General features: G+C 39.2%; 1 protein-coding gene across 1 annotated transcript in view; it reads right to left on the bottom strand.

The window, feature by feature from the left end:
* Positions 1 to 10,061, bottom strand: part of LOC107286782 (TBC1 domain family member 24-like) — a 15,410-nt gene extending 5,349 nt beyond the window's left edge. The window contains exons 1-5 of the mRNA XM_015815206.1: positions 10,043 to 10,061; positions 8,829 to 9,861; positions 6,776 to 6,934; positions 1,972 to 2,035; positions 193 to 288 (exon numbers count right to left, since the gene is read on the bottom strand). Of these exons, the coding sequence (XP_015670692.1) occupies positions 193 to 288; positions 1,972 to 2,035; positions 6,776 to 6,934; positions 8,829 to 9,861; positions 10,043 to 10,061 (1,371 nt within the window). The remainder of the gene's footprint in view (positions 1 to 192; positions 289 to 1,971; positions 2,036 to 6,775; positions 6,935 to 8,828; positions 9,862 to 10,042) is intronic.
* Positions 10,062 to 21,626: the final 11,565 nt, after the last annotated feature.

The following is a 21,626-nucleotide window of genomic DNA, read 5'->3' as shown; positions in this document are numbered from 1 at the left end:
GAGTTTGATCCGACGGGCTCAAGGTTGACTCAACCTTCCATCCTTTTGAGATCGACAAAATGAGGAGCCAGATTATTGGTGGGCAATATATGCTCACTGTATAAACTCCTTAAGAGAGTGCTGTGATGCACCATGGTGCAGTATACAAGTCTACATGCTGTTACTATTGCTATGGAAGTAAGTTAAACTTACTGTAAAAATAAAGCATTCTCCTGTGCCAAAGAAGCTTGCTGTTCCTCCCCGTTTTTTCCTTTCATTCCAGTCAGAGGAAAGAAATGCTCCACATACCTGAGTGGGAGTAAGATGTGAGCAACTGCGTAAGGTTTCCTGATAACCAAAAAGTCTCAAGAAAATGTATGATCACAGAAGACCACTTAAACTCTTACTGTATTCAAACCATCTAGTGAAGAAAAAATGGGGTTACCAAGTAATGTGGAGATGTAGTTTAAAAACACGTTATTATCATCTTCCACTTACTTTATGAGGGCACCCTGGAGCAGAACAATAGGGACGAGGCTCTAGTATCCCCTTTTGATGTGTATACAGGTTTAGGGGAGCAGTTTTGAATAAATTAATTCACTGACGTTTTGCTTCATAAATACCCTGCGCTTCCAGGGTATTTATGTAGTAACGGAATACATACAATTCCAGGCAGCAAAGGCTAAAAAACAATCAGTAAAATGCATAACCAAAGATTAGAAATAGCCAAGTAGTTAAAGACAGAAGCATGAAATAACGCTGGAGTCTTGGGAACCAAAATCAGATCTTTCTCTGGCATCTAAAAAGATGAGGGGGAGATTCATTCTCTGAGTTTGTGGATTGGTTTCCAAACATTTCAATACCAGGCTAGGTAACATCTTCAGTGGAGATGAAGACCCTCACTTGATGTGACCCCTCACAAGACCCATCACAAGACCCTCACCTGATGTAACCTTCCCATCACAAGACCGACTGACCACACAAAGCCTTTAAAAGCAGAAAAACACTGACACTGACATCCTCTAAACTTCACTGAAGATGTTACCTAGCCTGGTAACACAACATTTGGAAGCCAACCCATAAGCTTGGAGAACAAACCACTACCCTCATCCTACATCCAAGCTAGAGATATTCACCACCATTGCAATCCAAGAGGATGTCAGGCAATGCTCACTGGAGAGAACGTTCAGAGATGAGGCTCTTATCTGAAATACGCTATTCTTAGTAACCCAGCATGATGTTCATCCTGTAAATTTAGGACCTGGAAGCAACTTAAAACTTGTCCAGGTGTTAACGCTTCTAAGTGTGTATTTGAGGCTGAGATGTACACCTCTCCATATAAAGCTGTGAGCAAAAAGAAATGTGTGTCATATAAGAATTGCCTGCAATTTCCTTTTGAGTAGTTGGCGTTCACAGTTGGTGGCAAACTTGGTGAAACAGTCCTCGGAATGCTTCCCCTTCCTCCTTATCAGGCAGGAAATAGATACTCAATATACAAATTATTACCTTTGAAAGCGTCTCTGACAGGAACACATTCGTTCATTCGTTTGTATTGATTAAATGGTTCCACCCCATTCTTTTTTTTGGCAATTAATGTGATTTATTTTTGAAACAAACCTCAACAGACAGTCATATGTGAAAACTTCCTGATTGTTTTATAAAGCCCCCTATCTTTTCTTCAATCCTTGTCTTTCCTCCATCCTCCATTAGGCTCTCAGACATCTACTTACCTCCATCATCAGCATTCTTTAAAAAAAATACTCCTGATTTAATAAGACTGAGCATGTAGACATTTGAGAGAGTTGTGCATCCTTTTTACATAGAAGTAAAGGAATGCATGTTTGTGGTTTAAGCACAGAATTTTGTTTTTAGCCTAGAATACACATGTTGCATATGACTTTGGATAGTTCCTGTTTTATTATAGCCCCATAGATGGAAGATCCCACTAACCCAGATTTTTTGAGACACTGTATACAGAACTAAATAACTTACTTCTCCCAGTGTGTTTTTTAACAACAGTAAAGTTGGCTCATAGCCTTCACAGCAGGAATAAAACCTGTAGGAAGCAAAAAAAAATGGGATGAAATGAGTCCCCTGCTAATGGCTGGGAAAGCAATTCCTTGATGGCATTGAGATGGAGATGGCTTGAACAGTGGAGCATGTTATTCTTGGTGCTTTATTAAGAAGCCTAGAGCAAGAAAAACAACAAGATGGAAACCAGACAGACTCTGAAATAGAAGTGATCTAGTTAACCTTGCATGTTTTACATTGTCTCAGATCCATGTACTTATGGAATATGTACTCAGTAGAACAAATTCCATTTTTCATGCAGAGGATTTTCTGCTATAAATCTTCTAAATCTTCTAACCATTAGAATGGGTGATGAAGATGATGAAACTTGCAGAGATGGCTAAATTAACTTCTTTGATCAGAGAAAAAATAATACCTTTATGGCTGATTGGAAACTCTTTAAAGACTTTTTGCATGAACAGGGAAAAAAAATGCACTTATGACCTGTGGTTTTGATGATTAGAAAAAAAAACTGGATAATAGAAAAAAGTGAGCTTTTTATAATCATCAAATAAGAGATAATTTTGTAATTGTACTTATATTTGCTGCAAAGGATATCAGACGTATCTTCCTATTTCTTTTTAACTTTTGTTTCTGCACGTTCCTTCCTTCCTTCCTTCCTTCCTTTTTTCTTTCCTTCCTTCCCTCCCTCCCTCTTTATTTGTGTTAGTTTTTAATGCTTTTTTAAAAATTTGTAATAACAATGTATAATTTTTTTCTATATTCTTTTTAAATATGCCATTTTTAAACTCCTTGTAGAGTCCTCAGAACAATGATTTAAAGGATCAGGACAAAGGGACATCTCTGCCAGGAGTGATGGAACAAAATGTAGAGAGTAAAAGAGGTGATCTTGAGGAAAATATGCAAGAAGCTTAGACAAAGGAGCTGAGACATTATTTAGGTCCTGGGAAACAAGATAATATTTGGAAGTGGCTCAGGCAGATATCTCCCTAATTCACTGGAGTATAAGAAGGGGAAGGGGGGTAGGTGCAGAACATTCAGGTTTACACGATTCTGCTATTATAGCCAATCTCAACAAAGTATAGTTCTGGTCTTCCTACGGAGCTGATTTTCTAGTCTTGTCTACCTAGTAGGCTGACCCTGAAAGACACTAAATTGAATGTGAAGGTGCTGAGATGTTGGAAAGCACTGTTGATCCTTTCATTTATCTACTGTAAAAGTCTTATTACTGCTAGAGCTAAGTACTCCTTGTCTTCATTTCTGTCTCTCTTTTAGGATAACAGGAGAGTTCCTCTTGCCCTGCACACCTCTTATCTTCTGCCCTTGAACTAAGCCTCATGATGCTTTATATGCAGTTTAGTGATCACAGCGGGGACTAGCAAGTCGGTTGTTAAACGAAGCTGTCACTTAAATGATACTGCGACTGTTCCCTTTGAGGTTACTTAAGCTTTCTTTGACTTACAGATGTGCATGGTCATACATGTGAGGACTGGTCACAAAGTTACTTTTTCATCACCATCATAAATGGTCACTAAATGAGAATCACCTGTATAAAACCTTTTCCTCTTTGGATTTCCAGAGCAATTTGTTCGAGCACCCGGAGGAGTAGCAGCTGGTATTGACTGCCAACAAGTCATTGTTATGTTAAATCCATAAAGGAAAAGCCAAACCATTCCTTCAGTCCCACCAGTATTCCTTTCTTTATTTTAAACTTGTATGTGGCCACCCAATTCAACCAAGCTAATTTCCCAACCTCCCCCCCCAAAAAAAAAGAAAGAAAGAAAAAGAAAAAATGTACCAATTTTTTTTCCAAAACCGTAACACATACATCTACAGTATAAACAATAATGAGATAATGTTGTTCCATGTTGTATAATAACTGCAAAGTGGACATTTGGAAGCCATAATTTCTGCTCAGTGAAGCAGGTAATTGCTCACATAAAACCTGAATGCATCATAATCTCCATGGCACATGCAGGATCCTGACACAGATTCCTGGGTTTGGAATCAGACAGCTTAACTGTGGTTGTAAAACGAGTGATAATTTTAATATAGGTGCACCTTGACTATCAGACGCTCCAAGCTGTAATATTCACACCATTAAGGATGTCTAGTCAGATTCGTCCTTTGAGAGGGCGTGAGGTTTTCACACCCCTCCCAACATATCCTTAAGCTATTCTTATTCTATTGTTGCTAAAGTACGTCCCCAAAGTACATGGATTTCTAAATATTTCCCTTCTGTTTTGAAAATATGTATAAGGAAAATGGCTAGAACACAGTTGAAGGTACCTTTTTCCCCCCAATGACTAAAAGGCCAGTTGGTTATATGAACTGTGTGAACTGCAGAGAAGATCCTAGGGGCAGGCATGGGGGCAGTCCAAAATATTAATATAAATGGGTTTTCTATCATTACCAGGACTTCAGCCACTCCCACATGTGTCTTTTATGGCGTGGCTAAGAAATTACAACTTTGGTGGCCACACCCCAAAGCACTGCTAATGTTGATTCATTCAGTGGCTTCTGCCCTCTTCCCTGCAGGCTCCTTTCTGAATGGCAGAATAAGAGGTAGGCCAGTGCAAAGCAGTACCATCTCACATAATAGAGCCATCTCTATTATGATCTCTGGAATGATTTGTTTCAAGTTAGTGGTTTCTTGTGAAGAAGCAAGAGTTTTTGCTGCGATATCAGCAATCAAGAGCAGCAAGGGTGAACTATTTCACTCTGGTGGAGATTCACTTTTGCAGAAGATTGCTGAACATCAGGAAAGAGGCTATTTCCTCATGGTTTGTTAGGTGTGCCTAAAAGTGAGGGGCTGCTTTGTGAAGTTCCCTCAAAGAGGTTCTTCAATTAAATTACTTCGTAATAATCTAAGCATAGGAAAGGACCCTCCCATCAGGCTAAAGAGAGAAATTTATTCTACAAGCTCTGAGGAAAGATCCGTTCCATCAGCTCCTTCCTTCCATCATCTGACAGTTGCTATTTCCTGAATATTTCAGTTTGAAACTAATCATAGCAAGAATATGCTGGTTTAAGAAGGGTAGCCTTGATCTGCTTCTTTCTTCCTCTTTTCTTTCTCCTTAGACAGATCTGTTCTAGATCTGAAAGTTGAAATTAGAGACTATTTTAATTTTACTAATCTTATGGTAGCCATTCTGGAAGACTATAGTTGGAGAAGAATAAAACTGTTATAACAAATAAATAGTACATGCTGCAAGGTAATCAACTTCTTGAGATTTTCTCTCTTTTTTGGCATCTTAGATTATTTTTCTCTAATCTGATGCTTTTCAGAAATTTTGGGAGCTATAGTATTCACATCTAGGAAGACTGCCTAGTTAAGGTCTTGAAGAATACTTAATACCTGAAGGTCCAGTTGTGATCAATCTCAGTATTACTTGTTTTCAAAAATACCTCACAACCCATCCACCCCATCTCTCTCTGTATGTTTGTTTGTTTGTGTGTGTGTGTGTGTGTATGTGTCTTCTCATGTTACATTTTTCAAACTTAAAAGTTCCAAAGCGCTGGAAATTTTAAAGATCCTACCCCCTGCATTTTCTCTGGTGTTCTCCCCATTTGTCCTGAATATGTGCTGATTAGGATCATTCAAAAGAAAGCAATGAGACACTGATTTCAGTGGCAGCTTTCTAATTGCATCTTCTGCCAAAGGGTACATTTCCAGAGAAATTTACCTATGCTACTGTCTGAGCACTCTATGTGGAAATTGCTTCTGATGAGCAAATATCCAAATTGGGAAGCATATTGCTTGGAGGTTTCGTAGCCCACGCTGAGCCCACAAGAGTCTATTATTTGTTTAGTGAACAGAGATGGGATAGGCACTAAGGCTGTGTGGCACTTTGGATATTATCTTTGTAAAATGATTTGGAACTCAAGGGAGCATGAACATAGTACCTTTAAATTATCACAAGATTGTTGGGGGTGGGTAGACAACATTTGAAAATGCTGCAGACTAATATTGTATTTGTGCATCTGCTCTTTCTGAAGGTTGATCCTGAAGCACTAAGCAGCCTTAATAAGCATACACTCAGGCTTAGGGATCCAACAACAGTACACTAAGAATTCCCAAAGTATAAGGAATTGGTCACCTTGGCATCCTTTTCTGTGCTTTTGTACCATTTTGAGCCGTTTCCCAGTTTTTTTAGCTATGCCATAATCCAAGATCACTCCAAGAAAAGATCAAGAACTCCCAAACATTGGAGTCAGCAGCAAAAGAGGGTGACATTTAAGAATCACAGGATACTTGGCCCTCATTTGAGTTTAAGGAAGGTGCATAAACCATAGTTCTTATTCTGAATGTTTGGTCAGTCTTTAATTTTATTTTTGTAAGCTTCCCAAGTGCTTTGTGAACTTGTCCTTAGTTAATTATGTGGAGTTCTCAGCTATGCCAAGACCAATTGTAATGTCAGTATCATAAGCACTTAAATGGACTGTATGAATAAATAGTAAATCCTCCACAATTGTTTAAGGTGACATTTTTTTAAAGCACATCGGTATACTGACCGCATTAGAATTTTAGATTAAGCTTTAATATGGTTTCTTTGATTTTGGCCACTTGGAACATGGAGATTTTATAATCTTTGTAACTGCCAAAGCTATCACTTTGTAAAATACGATGCTCTTGTTTCTAATATTCTATTCAGTTCCTTGTGCTAATTCTTTAACTGGTCTAAACTTTTATAGCTCTGTTCAGTTTATTATTTGCCTTAATAAATGTCATATTTTGGGTATACTTTGAAAATATGGCCCTTACCTTCGTAAACTGTATCCATTTTCAGAAGTTGAGAATAAAAGAAGAGGTGGGTATAAAGAAAATCGTTCTGGGATCCAGGACCACACAATGCGCATTTCTTGAGCCTTAACAATGGTGGAACTAAAATTATGTGCATTCACAATGAGGTGGAATGGTTGTCTGTGCAACAGGAAAAGAAAAGAGAGACTCTAATCAAACTATAATTCCAAAGAGATTGGCTTTTAGGATAGAGAGGGCATTCTTTGCAAATAATTCTCAAGCAGGAACAGCTGCTGATATATTACATCCTGAAATTGCAATGGTACAGGACACACAATGGCCATAAACTCTGGGACTTGTTTTGGAGCAAGGATGGTCATGTGATCTGCTGGTTGTTCAGCTTTCCTTATTCTTTTTACATTTACAACTACATATTCCTTCTGGATTGTCTTTGGATGAAGCATAAGATATCATACACTCTTCAAACCAGAATTATGTTAAGAGATGGTTGCTCATTGTTTTAATGAAAGCTGTCATATTAACAGAATAACTGAGTTGGAAGGGACCTTGGAGGTCTTTTAGTCCAACCCTTGCTCAAGTAGGAGCATTGGTTAATAGTTCTCACTGTTAGGAAATTTCTCCTTAGTTCTAAGTTGCTTTTCTATTTGATTACTTTCCATCCATCTTGCCCCTTGTACCCTCTTGCATCAGAAGTGGATATTAGTTATTTTCAAGACTTCTGGGATAGAAATACTTCCCTCCCCCCCTCCACATACACAAATATATGCCTACATGTATAAAGCAGACAACCTCCGTTAGACAATCTATTATTCCTAGCACTGTAACTAAGTTTACTTTACTTTACAGATCTTCAGTGTCTTTAGGTTTCAGGAATTGAAACCTAATCTGATATTAGAGGTGATTTTAAGCATGGCATATCTTGCCAATGCTAGAGATCAAAATGTCCATTTCATTTATCTGGGAAACTGCCCATGCGTTTGCATCCTACTCAAAAGAGGGAGCACCAATCTAAGAGGCAGATGGATTCTGCTATAATGTTGGTGCCTCCCACCACACTTTTTCAGGCTACTTGACCATTAAGACCAGGAGAAAAGTGGGGCAGGATGAGAACAAACTCATCAATTAAATATAATTTATTGCACTCACAGATTAATCTTCAAAATAAAACATATTAGAAATAAAATAAGCATAAAACCAGAAAACGGAATAAGGGTGTTACTATTGGTGATGGGTTCATTAGCGGGCAGTCAGAGTGTGACTAGTCTTAGCACATAGGGAATTTTTAAATTTCATCCTTCCAGTAATGAATTAAATACAGTTAGGCTGATTATTCAATTGTAACTACTGGAGAGATTCTGGAAGCAACACTCCAGCTTTGTATGGAGCAGATCCTGAAGCCTTGGGGTCGGACCTTGATATTAGTTCTGTATGTTCTTTTGGAAAAAAATATCTGCTGTCAGGAATGGACTTTGGAAGCCCATGTTCTATAATTCAGACTTAGCAATGAAGTCTGGTTAAAACGAAATCCTACTCTTAAGTTCTGATATATCTCAAACAAACATAAAGCACAGTAAGGCTTAAACCATATACACACAGTAAATGCAGACCCCAATGGTAGAGTGCATATGACATTGTTAAAACACATGCAAATTTAAACCAATTTGCTTCCAGGGCTATTATTGATGTATCCTCATGCTTATTTCTACATTTTTTCCAAAGCTGGTATAAATCTAACATGGCTCAAATTTGTTATTATACTTTTTAGAAAGTTCATACATGACTAGTATTACCTACTGACATGATTATCTAATATATTTTATGAGGTTTGTAAACTTACAGTGCTGAGGGCAGACTGATTATGGCAGTTGTAGACTAGAATCTCTCTGTGGGGGAAGGCATATTTTACTGTGATTGATAGGATGGGCAGGAAATACTCTGCATGAGTTATTCTAATTGGCTAGGTTCTCCAGTCATTTAGAGTGGTATTGTATAGCATCTCATAACTGGAAATGCTATGGCATGCCCAAAAATATAGTAAAGAAGGTTCTTTTACCTGTGCTGCACCCTTGTTACTCCTTTATCCACCAGAGCCTTCCTGTTAGCCATCTGAAGAAGCCAGATTTCTTTGCGGGAGAAAAGTCGGATGCCAAATGCTTTCTCTAAAAGCTTTTCAGCTGCCAAGTATTCATGAATGTCCCACAGGAAAGCCTGCAAGCTTTCCTTGATGTCAACCACCTCTTGTCCTCTTGAAGTCATAAAGAGCCGGTATTGCTTCAGCAGTGCCAGAGCAATGCGGTAAAGGACCTTTTGCCCCTCCAAGAGATACACATCAAAGATGCGAATGACATAATTAAAGGGAAGATCGTCAAAGAGCCACACCAGCCACTCAGAGTACACCTCCAAGATGTCTGATGAACTTGCTATCAGCTGATGGGCAGCTGGGCAGTGCTTATTGGCTAAGTCCCCAAAGGTCATACAGGAGGCCTCATGAACTAGGAAGGACTGGTCTATGTAGGTGGTGTGGGGAGCCTTGGAGTAGAGGAGTCGGCAAGTCAACTCAAAGCAGTGGGCCTCGTCTTGGCTGTAATGGAGCAGCAGAGCAGTCACAGCTGGGAGCAAAGGACAGTAAGTAATCTCAGGGTACAGATTGAAAATGCAGATAAGTATTTTCTTCAAAGCCGTTATCCCTTCTGGAGTGAGGCAGTATTCAGGCATGATGCTTCCTTCCAGGAATTCAGGCAAGGGATCCAAACTTTCACTCTGGTTTCCAAATAACTTGCTGGCAACATCTTGGTAGACGAAGGCATCAGCAGTCATTAGCCGGCATGGTATATCTTGGATAATGTGCTGGTAAGCCTTTGCTCTCAGGGTATGGCTCCCAGCCCAACATCCTTCCCTTGCTAGTTTCTTTAGCTCTTTCCTAGACTTGCCAAGGAACTGCTCATGAGAGTCCTGATGATCATTCAGTTTGGGGATTTTGCTCTGGTCCACAAATACACTGTAGCCTAGGTAGGAAGCTGGATTACTATCCCCTATCCCAGCCTTGGCAATGATTGGCACAGGTTGTTTAATTGGATTAACTGTCTCTGTAGAATAAAGACATTACGTTGAGTGCAATTTATCTACTATCTGACAGCTTGCTTAATGCTGCTTGACAAGTATAGGGGGGGGGGGAACTCTGCATTTAAACTGATAAACAGTAATTTGCCATTTGCTCTTAAGCTTCCATTTCATTCATTAGGTAGTTGGTTTTACCAATCAGAATACCTGTTAGAAATTGAAGCATAGCGCAATAAAATATTTTCACTATGGTAGGGTTAAATACTGAATATGATGCAATAATTTTTTAAAAAAGGGATTTATTTATCTAAAGAATAATCATTATATATTTCTCAAAATCGCTATAAAAGAATATTTTGTTATCCTGATATGGTATCAGTCAACACAGCAAATACCTGTGTCAAATACAAGATTGTCAAGATGCTTCAGAAGATGAAGCTTTCCATCCACAAATCTTTTAGTTTACAGTGAAAAAGTTCACTGTAACCTAGCTCTGGACTGCTCTGAGCACTGCAGAAATTCAGACTCTACAAGGACGGACAGAAGCACATGTTCTCTGAGAGAGAATGAAAGCAACAAAAGGTAAGACATTATTTTATAGCTATATTATCTAATAGGAAAAATTTGGTGCTATTAGGACTGCATAGCCCACATTGGAAATCCTTGTATCTTTTTGCATCGGTCCCTTGTCCTTCCCATTTCTTCTTTCTCTTCCTCCCCACCTACTCCCTTAGATGCTTCCTAGAGAAACAGAGGTGCTGTAACTTCACTCTGCAGTGCCTAAAAGAAATTAAAGAAGAGAGCCATGAAATATTGTTTTCTTTGAGTTAGGGGAAAAGGACAGGGTGTGCTAGGCACAGAGAAGGAGAAGAAAAGTGAAAAATGTCAGCAGAGAGAAAGGGGATGAAGGGAGAGGGATAATCTGGGAATGGAACATGCAAGGCAAATCTGTAATCTCCCATCTCCTGCAGATGTTGCCAGGTCCTTTACGTGACTCTGGCAGGGAGCTTAAACTCATTCTGAATTTGAAATCAGGATCTCCTGGGAAATGCTCTACGTGAGGCTTCCTTTGAAGATCACCAGGAAGCTACCACTGGTCCAGAATATATCAGTGTAGATAAGGCTAGGTGCTTCTAGGTTTGCCCATGCTATACTTTTGTAGTGTGATCTTGCACACCTTTTGTGTACAATTCAAGATATTGGTTATCACCTTTAAAGTCCTACAGAGCAGGAGCCCAGGTTATCGCTGGGATTGCTTCTCCCTAAGAGTATCTGCTTGTTGTATCAGATTGGATAGAGATAGACATGTTCCATGTCCTTTCTCTAAAATGTTGCCATGTAACAGGACCTTGGAAGTGTTCCTTTTCTGTGACTACCTTAATTATGGAATATCCTCCCGCTGCGACCTGGCAAGCTTCCATCCTTTTAGCTTTCCAGAAGGCGACCAAGACCTGGCTCAAGACTAGACACTGGGATAGACAGAGGGTGTCTTGGCATGGTTGTTGAAGGGTTTTATGGTTTTTTTTTAATGTTTCTGTAGTTTTATTATTATTGTAAGCTACCCAGAGTTGCCCTTGAAGATGCATGACCATACAAATCTTCAAAATAAACAAATAGTTAAATAAAATCCTGTCTTTAATGTACAGCAACTAGCAATGGGAATGGACTGTTCCCATGCAATAATCAACCATCACAGCGACATTTTTGGAGAAACTCTGCCGACATGGTTGCAACAACCTGTAAAAATATTCTTCAGATCTAAGAAAGAAGCAAAACATTAGGAAGAGACTCAGACTGGCTCCCTGGGGGTATAGAAGGGAGGGAGGGAAAATCCACTCTGGCTTTCAGGATTCTGTTGCTGCAGCCAGTCTCAATAAACATGGACTTTTGGAGTTGTTTTCCTGGTCTGGCCTACCTCGAATGCTGACTCTGATAATGCAAGCCAGTCCAGGTTCCAGAGACAGGCTTCTCAAAAGGTACTTGCAGCATGGGAGAAATCAAGCAGGCCAGGCTAATCATTTTCATTTTTCTTAGGAATGCTCAGGGAGCAGCCAGGCAGGCAGATGATGATCCTGTCTTGAGCCAAAATATACCATGTCCCCTATTCTGCATGCTGAACAAAATATCCAAAAGTAACTGTTGATTCCTCAAGATAGACTTTGGGGCTTCTTGCAATAGAAAATATAGGGTGGAAATTTGACTAAATCTTATAAATATAATGAACAAAGGTAGTGTTGATCACATTAGTTTTCATCTCTGAGTAACCTTACATTTTGATTTGTTGGGAGGGGGGGAAGGAGACTTGGTACAATAAGATATGAGATATGCAACATATCTCAAAATCTACAGTTTTCTGTTTCAGCTTTTCAAATATTCTTGGATTTCTTTAGTTTTTATGACCCAATCTCCCTTTCTCAGAATGTACATGAACAATGGCTGTCTTTTAGATGGGGGCAGTAAACATTTTATTTTATTTCACAGAATAATTTTTTCTGTTTCTTATTAAAAATGCGGCCATAGTTCTGCTCGATCCAGCTGAATGATGTGGCCATGTTGTAATTTATCTTGATTTTCTTGAAGTGCAGCTAGAACACAACCACTATCTCCACCAATAATAGCATATATACCATAGATGTCCTTGCCTTTTGCACTGTTTATGGAAGTAAGCTGCCCCTCAAATGAACATTGTTCCAGCTCGGTCTCTCATGTTGTATACGTGACCCGATAGAGATGGAGAAGAAAACAGAGTATAACCAAAATAAAATAATGAAGTTTGTAATAATTGGGTAACACTAATTCTTTCCATCTCTAAAAGAAGTTGAAAATACAGTTGATAACAGATACTACACATTATTTAAAGGTGAAACTAAAAGTTTGTGGATGTGATATTAGTTTGATTTGCAAGGCCCTGGAACTGGGTGGACATTCTTTGTTGTGAATGAGGATGAAGGGTTCTGTAACTGGAACAAAAAGGAATTGTTTAGCCTAACTATTGCTATCTCGCTTCTTTAATCAGCATTTGCATCAGCGTGGGAAACATGTACATGGATGGGATGTACTGAAGGAGGGAATAAGGGAGTGTACAGGAATGATTAATGTCTTCCTTACAATGTAATGACCATGTTGTCTGATTTTCATTGGCTAACAAAGTTTATAAAGCAATGCTACTAACTTTCCAAGGTGTGGCACTTCTGAACACAATTGTTGCCAGAGTTCAGATTGTGTTCCTACCCAGGACTTATTTCGATCGAAAATAAAGTGCTGTACCTTTAAGAAGCCTCTGCTTCAGTTTTCATGATTGGATTTTTTTATAATTTCTCAAGTTTTGCCAAGGGCCGATAACCTTACAGGGGTTTAGTCTAGTGGTGGGATTCAGCCAGTTCTCACCACTTCAGCAGAACCGGTAGCTAATTTTTTGTTACCCAAGCCCAGAATAGACTTCTGGAAGCGGCATCCACACAGAGAACTGGTTTTCATATATCTGAATCCCACCACTGGTTTAGTCTTATAAGTTTCCATTTGCTGGGTATTCAAATCTATTTTCCCAGACTTCTTCATAAAAGCTACCCATGAAGTGATGCAAATGTTTAGTATTCATTTAACACCTGTGCTTTAGCCATTTATAGCATTGTTACATTACTGTTGTACTGCAGAGGAGGAAAACTACCAAAATAGAAACGCCAGTACAGAGCTATTAGTGTCAGCTATACAAACACAGGGCTGGGGGTGGGGGGGTGGGAAAAGGAAAAGATGAGCAAATAACAATCAAGTGAAAAGTATCTGCTCAGGATAGATAACTATGTAGTGAATGTATAGGACTTGCTGATGGACCTATTATGGCAGTTGCGCATTAAGTGTCATCTGCTGCTAATGTTCCTGAGAGTTGGGAATCTATTTTGAATCCTGTAATGTAATATCCATCAGATTTCATGAAAATAATATAGTCCAGCTGGTGGAGAAGGCGGAGTATAGTTTAGAATCATGGAAAAAAAGAAAAAAAATCAGAAAACTATGAACTGGCTGAAAGTGAAACTTCCTGCAGTGCAGAGTGGTACAATGCACATATTTTGAAATTTGATGTATATAATTGAAGCCATCATTACAAGATAATGTGAATCTTCCAGATGATTTTTACATTTGATTCTCACTTGCTACTCTTCATTTTCAACACTCAGCCAGAGCAGCTGACATCCGTGAATGCCTTCTATTTCTGTGGATTCTCTGCAGCACAACTTAATAATGCAAGAGTGTTATAACATGTGTTAACAGAATGCTAAGTGTTAGCAAGATGAATCTGCCGTTATTATTAACAATTCTGGGGAAACAGTTTCTGAACTTGATTCATTCCAATCTTCAGTGCCAATACCACTCATGCCAGAAAAAAAAGAACTAAACTCTGCTCCAAGAAAATGGAAAGCAATGGACTTCGAAAAGCAGCAGAAAAGGGCAAGGGAGGTTGGTACCTAAAAGAGCAAGGTAGAGGCCTGGGGTACTGAAGATTGATATAGAAATTTTTAAGAACAAACAGCTGCTACACAGGATAGGAAAATATCTTATCCAGAATCCTAGAGCAAAGCAGATTGGAGAGGATGTCAGCAGCCTTGGTATGGGGTGGGTATGTAAATTGTGCCAGGGAAGAACCACTGTAGCATTAGACCATCATAACATGCACTTATTTGATCACCTGAACCTTTTGAAAGACTAAACCAAACATCCCTGCATTAAAACAAACAAAAAGGCTTTATGGTATGCTGGTGGCATATTCAGTTCCTCAGCTATCATTGTGCTCCCCCTGGAGGAAAACCTGGGCCATTGTTAGAAAGTGTTGTTTAGCTGTGACCTCTTTAAAAATGTAGGCTACAGGGCAAGTATGTGAGTCCCTTTGAGCCTGCACTGACTCCTGGCAATTGCCTGGATAAGTCCCTGTAGTTTTCTTGGTAACAAGATAAGAACTGCTATTTATTCATTTGCTCAAATAACATTACATTCTGCAATTTCTGCACTTCTGTGTATTGGATTTGTTGATTCTAACCGTGTTAGGTTAGCTGGCTCATACTAAATATGCAATAAACTTCAGAAAGAGAGACCAGGTCAGGAATGAATAATTGCTGAGTTCTTTACTTTCCAAAGTTCTTTGTGACCCCATTTGGCTGACAAACCTTGTACATTGTGAAATATATTGGAAAGGAAAGTTTCTGGCATTGCCTATATCCTACGTGTGTCTAACATCTCTCATAAATAAAAAAAAATTCTCTCATAAATAAAAAAATTAAATAAAATCTCTCGGAATATTCAATCACATTAATTAGTTTATCACAGCACAGCCAACACATGCACCTCCAGGCCTTGTAGAAGTTCACTGTCCATCATCCCTTACAATAATATTGGGCATGGTACCTGAATCTCCTGGGAATGCTGCTCCAGCAATATCTAGAAGTCTAAGTACTATTGCTATATAATAGCAATAGTACTTAGACTTATATACCGCTTCACATTGCTTTACAGCCCTCTCTAAGCAGTTTACAGAATCAGCATATTTTCCCCAACAATCTGGGCCCTCATTTTACCAACCTCGGAAGGGTGGAAGGCTGAGTCAACCTTGAGCCTGGTGAGATTTGAACTGCTGAACTGCTGGCAATCGGCAGTCAGCAGAATTAGCGTACAATACTGCATTCTAGTCACTACACCACGGTGCATACAAAAGCGTTCATGGATTAGAAGTCCTCTTCCTCAAAAGCCCAAAACCTTCTTACAAAATGTATTAGGATGGGTTTGGGGTTGGCCAAAAAGACTCCATCTCTATATTTTTTAAATAAAGTGTTTCTTTGGTAGAGATAGCAGTTGAGTAACTGTGAGAGGGATCTTGGAGTTCTAGTGGACAATCACTTAAAAATGAGTCAGCAGTGTGCGACAGCAGCCAAAAAAGCTAATACAATCCTTGGTTGTATAAACGGAGGCACAATCAAAATCACGTGAAGTATTAGTACCGTTTTATAAAGCCTTAGTAAGGCCACACCTGGAATACTGCATCCAATTTTGATACTATATTACAAAAAAGATGTTGACACTTCGGAAAAAGTGCAAAGAAGAGCAACTAAGATGATTAAAGGACTGGAAACAAAAACATATGAAGAACAGTTGCAAGAATTGGGTATGACTAGTCTAGACAAAAGAAGGACTAGGGGGTGACATGATATCGTGTTTCCCCGAAAATAAGACCTAGCTTTATTTTTGGGGGTGGGCCGAAAATAAGCCTTACCCCCAAAATAAACCTTAGTTTTGGCGCAAGATGCATATCTAAAAATCAAGCTAGGATAGCGGTGTGGGGGTGGAGCTTACCATTGCAGCCAGGCCTCCCATGGATCGACACTTGCCTCGCAGGAAGGAGCAGGAAGGAGCAGCTTCATTCTACAGCTGAGAATGGAGCTTGGCCTGCAGAGGCCTTTCTGGAAGGCCTGTGTAGCCGAGAACCAAGCTATGGATTCCATAGCTCGGTGCTCAGCTGCAGTATTCCAGATGTGGCCTTACTAAGGCTTTATAAAGCGGTACTAATACTTCATGTGATTTTGATTCTGTGCCTCTGTTTATACAACCAAGGACTGTATTAGCTTTTTGGGCTAATGAAACTGCTCCTTCAGCACAGAAGAAATGGCCCGGCTGGGCAAGGCTATCGGTGTCGCTGCTACAAAGTGAGTGGAAAAGACACACACACCCGAAAATAAGACCTGGTGCCTCTTTTGGTGGCAAAAAAAAAAAAGAACAGGTCTTATTTTCGGGAAACATGGTAGCAGTGTTCCAGTATTTGAGGGGCTGCCACAAACAAGAGGGGGTCAACTTATTTTTCAAAGCACCAGAGGGCAGGACAAGAAACAATGGATGGAAATTAATCCAGGAGAGAAGCAATCTGGAATTAAGCAGAAACTTCCTAACAGTGACGAGAATTAACCAGTGGAACAGTTTGTCTTCAGAAGTGGTGGGTGCTCCATCACTGGAGGCTTTAAGAAGAGAATAGACAACCACTTTTCTGGTATAGGGTCTCCTGCTTGAGCAGGGGGTTGGACTAGAACACCTCCAAGGTCTCTTCCAGCTCTATTCTAATTGATTGAGTATACAATAGCAACTCCTCTCAAGATCTGACTGTGAGCAATTTATAACTATTATTGTATTTCATTGGTTAAGAAGAAATAAAGACTGGGCAGAGATGACTCAACTTTTATCCCATTAAATGAGGAGAAAGAATGAAAGGGGCTGGTATTTATAAAGCAAAAAGGCTGTCTGCTCTTAGAAGGGAGAAAAGGAGAGTGTTAATTTTGAGTGCCATGATGCTCAAACTTCTACTGAATTTGGCCCCACTTAGCTCATGAGACAACAAAAATAAGAGCTTCCTCTCTACACTTGAAAACAAGATTTCCTCCTATTCTAGTGTATCTGCAACATTCCAGTGAGGCCATTCTGTGTTGAATAGACTGGCTGCAACACATCTTTGTGTTCTATTTGATTCAACCCAGGTTTGGGGGAAAAACTTCAGATTCCGTATTACTGGCCTACTACATTATCAGAATTTGCTGGTACAACACATTCCTTAGGGCTTGCCATAAGAGCATCAAAGCTTTTAGGCTTCATAGAAAATAGAGATTAGCTGAATGCTTCCTATGAGTTCAGCATAATACTAAATAGGCTTGGGATCTCTGGAGAATGAAGACAAAGTAGGGAAGCCTAGACTGGATTGAATATCTTGATATTGATTGGTAATACATTTAATAAATAAATAAATCCTGGGAACTTTCCTATTATATTGAGCCTGCATATATGTTGAACTCAGTGGCTAGAAAGACTGGATATAAAGTGAAATAATAATAACCTCATCTCACAGGAACACTAACAGTTTCTAGTAAAGGAAAATGGGCCCTACTGACATTCTTGAAGCTTGACCCCACTTGGAAGTGGGCCACTTCCATATAATAAGGGATGAGGAATGGTGAATAAACATTTAGGCAGAAGAAACATGAAATTCTAAAAATACCAGCAACAATATACAGGTAATCCTCAACTTTCAACCACAATTGAGCCCAACATTTCTATTGCTAAGTGAGACAGTTGTTAAGTGAGTTTTGCCACATTTTATAACTTTGCTTGTTAAGTGAATCACTGCAGTTATTAAGATAGTAACATGGCCATTAAGTGAATCTGACTTCCCCATTGACTTTGCTTGGCAGAAGGTCACAAAAGATGATCACATGATCCCAGGACACTGAAACCATCATAAATATGAGTCAGTTGCCAAGAATATGAATTTTGATCACGTGACCGTGGGGTGTAAGGGTGAAAAACAGTCATAAGTCACTTTTTCCAGTGCTGTTGTAACATCGAACGGTCACTAAATGAACTGTTTTAAGTTGAGGATTACCTGTACAATATAGTGAACTAGCTCTGGCTATACTGATGTGCCTGAGGTTAAACATTGAAAGTTTAATGGAGATTATATTCAAAACAATATCTGCATGTAATGCAAAGTATCAATCTGATTTTGCAACCAAATAAGATTATTTACCATACTTTTTTTTACTTCTAAAAAAAGTTAACATAGCTGTAATGGAAAACTAGGATAAATCTATATTTTTTCCAAATTTAGATTTACTGTTCATGTTGTACCAAACATGGTAATGATTTTTTTTGCTTATGGCAAGTTAAAAAAAGCATGGATATTATTGGACAACAAATAGTGTGGCTCCATTTCATCAGAATTCAGTGGTAGAGAAACAATGTGGTATAGCCCAGTATATTAAGCCCAGTGTATGACAATCATTATAGGAATTAGCTACATCTTTCTTCTTTCAACCAGCTGCAGAGATATCCATCATCAATATTATTTCCTAAACATTTGTTTAGACTAGGTGTGTTCAGTCATTTGGCTTGCCTGGGCCACATTGAGTGAAGAGGAATTGTTTTGGGCCACATCTAAAATATGTAATATAAATAAATATGAATAACAAACTTTCTTTTTTATAGCTTTATTAGTTTTATGGGACCACATTACTAGCTATCCAGGGTTGCATGCGGCCCATGGCCCATGGGCTCGACATGCCTGGTTTAAACCCTTTCTAAAACCCTGCTTTACAGTTCTCATTTGTCAGCACAATATTATAAGGTTAAAAAAAACTGAGTTTTTTGCTTTATGATAGCAATAGCAATAGAACTTAGAATTATATACTGCTTCACAGTGCTCTACAGCCCTCTCTAAGTGGTTTACAGAATCAGCATATTGCCCCCAACAATCTGGGTCCTCATTTTACTGATCTCGGAAGGATGGAAGGCCAAGTCAACCTTGAGCTGATAAGAATTGAACTGCCAAACTGCTGGCAGGGGGCAGTCAGCAGAATTAGCCTGCAGTATTGCATTCTAACCACTGCGCCACCACGGTTCTTATGATTTGGGCTATTCCACACATTGTTAATGCTTTACTTGCATACAAAAGAAAGTATTGATAAATACACTGCAAGCATGCAAGCATACAGGAAACTAGTATTGTGCTTCAAGTCACATCCTTTTCTAAAATTGCAAAATGTTCTGGGGTGCTCCGTTCTTGGCACAACATTTGGGAGAAGCATGCCACCTCTTGACTAAAGCTTCTACCATCTAGGCAGGTGAAGCAGAGATATAACTGTTGCCCCAGTAGCTCTGAAAACCTGAGTTTCCCTCAGCCAATGCAAAAATACCCGCAGTAAGCAGAATCCAATGTGTCTTGTCATGCCATAGCTCATTCTAAGTGAATAGACTGCCAGTCAGGCTCTCAAGCCACACAAATAGGTACAGACGTATAAGATCTGGATGGACACCCCCTTCCCGCTCCCCCTCTCCTTCCTCACTTGGTTGCTTTAATATTTGCTCCTTGAAAATGATCATTTAAGCTGCCTTATTTACCTTGTGTGGTAGCCAAGTTGCTGTCCTTTAGGATATCCATCCTGGAATTTGTGTGTTTTTCCCAAAAGTGCAATTTGTCAAAGTCCCCTCAGTGGGGCTGATATACTTCATCTCTTGTCCTTGCTTGAAGGATCTGCACAAAGCTCTGCTGCTGTGCTTAATTTATTGGACCTGAGCCTCCTTTACAGGTAAGACCTCCCCAAGGAGATTCTTATTTGCTGTAAACAGTGGTAAAATGTTCCCCCACCTACCCACTTGTCTCTGTTTACTGTATGCCTCTCTGACGGGCAAGATCTACATAAGCAAGATAGTGATCAGAGTATCAACAAGACCATTAAAAGGGATCGTTTACTTTCGGAAGGGTAAACTTTATCTTCCCGACTTCCCTTGCAACACTGCTAAAAAACAAGAGAGAAAGAGTTCCATGTGTATCAGAAAAGCAAAACATGGTACATGGAAGATGGAGCAGCGGGGGTGTGGTCCCCTTAGGAGGCTCTTAATTTCTGCCCTTCTGATGATTAAATGTCCTTGAACTGATGGAACATAAAACACAGAAGTTGACTTTCAAACTGCTTCTTACTGGTTCCTTTGTTTCTGCTTGAAGGTAAAAATAGAATCAGGTGAACAGTAAATTTCACATTTCTAAATGGCTATGAGATTTGGTGTCTATGAAAACAAAGGTGCTATAAATGTATTTCAGGGCTAGTCTGGGAAGGGCTTTGGATTAATCGGTCACATGTTTAAAATGTAATGTTGAGTAGATGTATCTCAGTCGTCATCAATAAGCACGTGGCTTTAATTTGTAGTCTTAGTTGTATCGGAAAGCAAGCACTAAAATGACATTGGTATTATATGGGAAAGCAAAAGCAACTTAATGCCACTTTAATTCATGATATGATTTTTTTTTCCTTCAGTTGCAGTTGCCCAAAGTCCTTCTAAGTCCTGGAAAACTACATTCATTTTCAGTGCCCATTTCTCAATAGAGGCAGTTAAAGTGAACTTTGGGGAGATGGTCATCCAGCCTGAGCTTCAAAGAAAGGCTCAATTTTGGACCTCAGCTAACTGGATTTTTTTTTTTTAATATTAAAATTACGTCTTCATTCTTCCTCTGATACAATTTTTAGTTATAGATAGGAACCTTAAAAACTGGAAATGTCCAGAACCTCTTTAGATTTCTGAGCGTTATCTGTGTCTGCATAATGAAGTTGGAAAATTCCTTTCCATAGTATAAGAATCCTTTGCATTGAGTTTGATTCCTCATAACTTCATGGACATATAGTCTCCACAGACACTTTCAGTTCTTTGGTCTATTGATTGCTGACTGTGGCATTGGGAATCATAAAAACCTTTATCATTTATAAAAATATAAGTTGGCCTAATTAAGACTTTGGCCTGTCCAGCCTTCTTTTCTGACAGGGTCTAGGTAGGATAATTCGCCATGGTCAGCTTGGCCGCAGGACAACTCCACACAGCCAACTCGCCACAAGCGGTCGCAGGGAGAGCCATGCAGGTGAGTGAGTGAGTGGGTGGGCAGAGCACAGAGCAGCGGTGTCGACCTTCCCATTTTCACAGCCCCCAAATTTTCTAATCCTCCTTTAAAGTTACCCAAAACCATCACTATATTTTCAATGGGAAAATCACACAATTCAGCTATGCTCCAAATTTTTTTTTTATTGTTGTGATTTTTTTTCTGCTATTCAATTCTAAATAATACTAGCTTTTTAAAATTAAGGTTATTGTATCTTGGCTGCAAAAATTTGGATGATGAATAGATGGCAGCAAAGACTTTTCTGTAACTTTGCCCATGATCCCAAACTAGAATTTCTGTACAAAGAGAGATAAGTTGCAAATATTGTTTTCCTTTGTTTCT

Source organism: Protobothrops mucrosquamatus, unplaced genomic scaffold (genome assembly GCF_001527695.2).
Source record: "Protobothrops mucrosquamatus isolate PMUCROS unplaced genomic scaffold, P.Mucros_1.0 scaffold325, whole genome shotgun sequence".
In the NCBI taxonomy this organism is placed as follows: Eukaryota; Metazoa; Chordata; class Lepidosauria; order Squamata; family Viperidae; genus Protobothrops; species Protobothrops mucrosquamatus.
The sequence above is the reverse complement of the archived record's forward strand: the minus strand, read 5'-3'. Positions and strand labels throughout refer to the sequence as shown.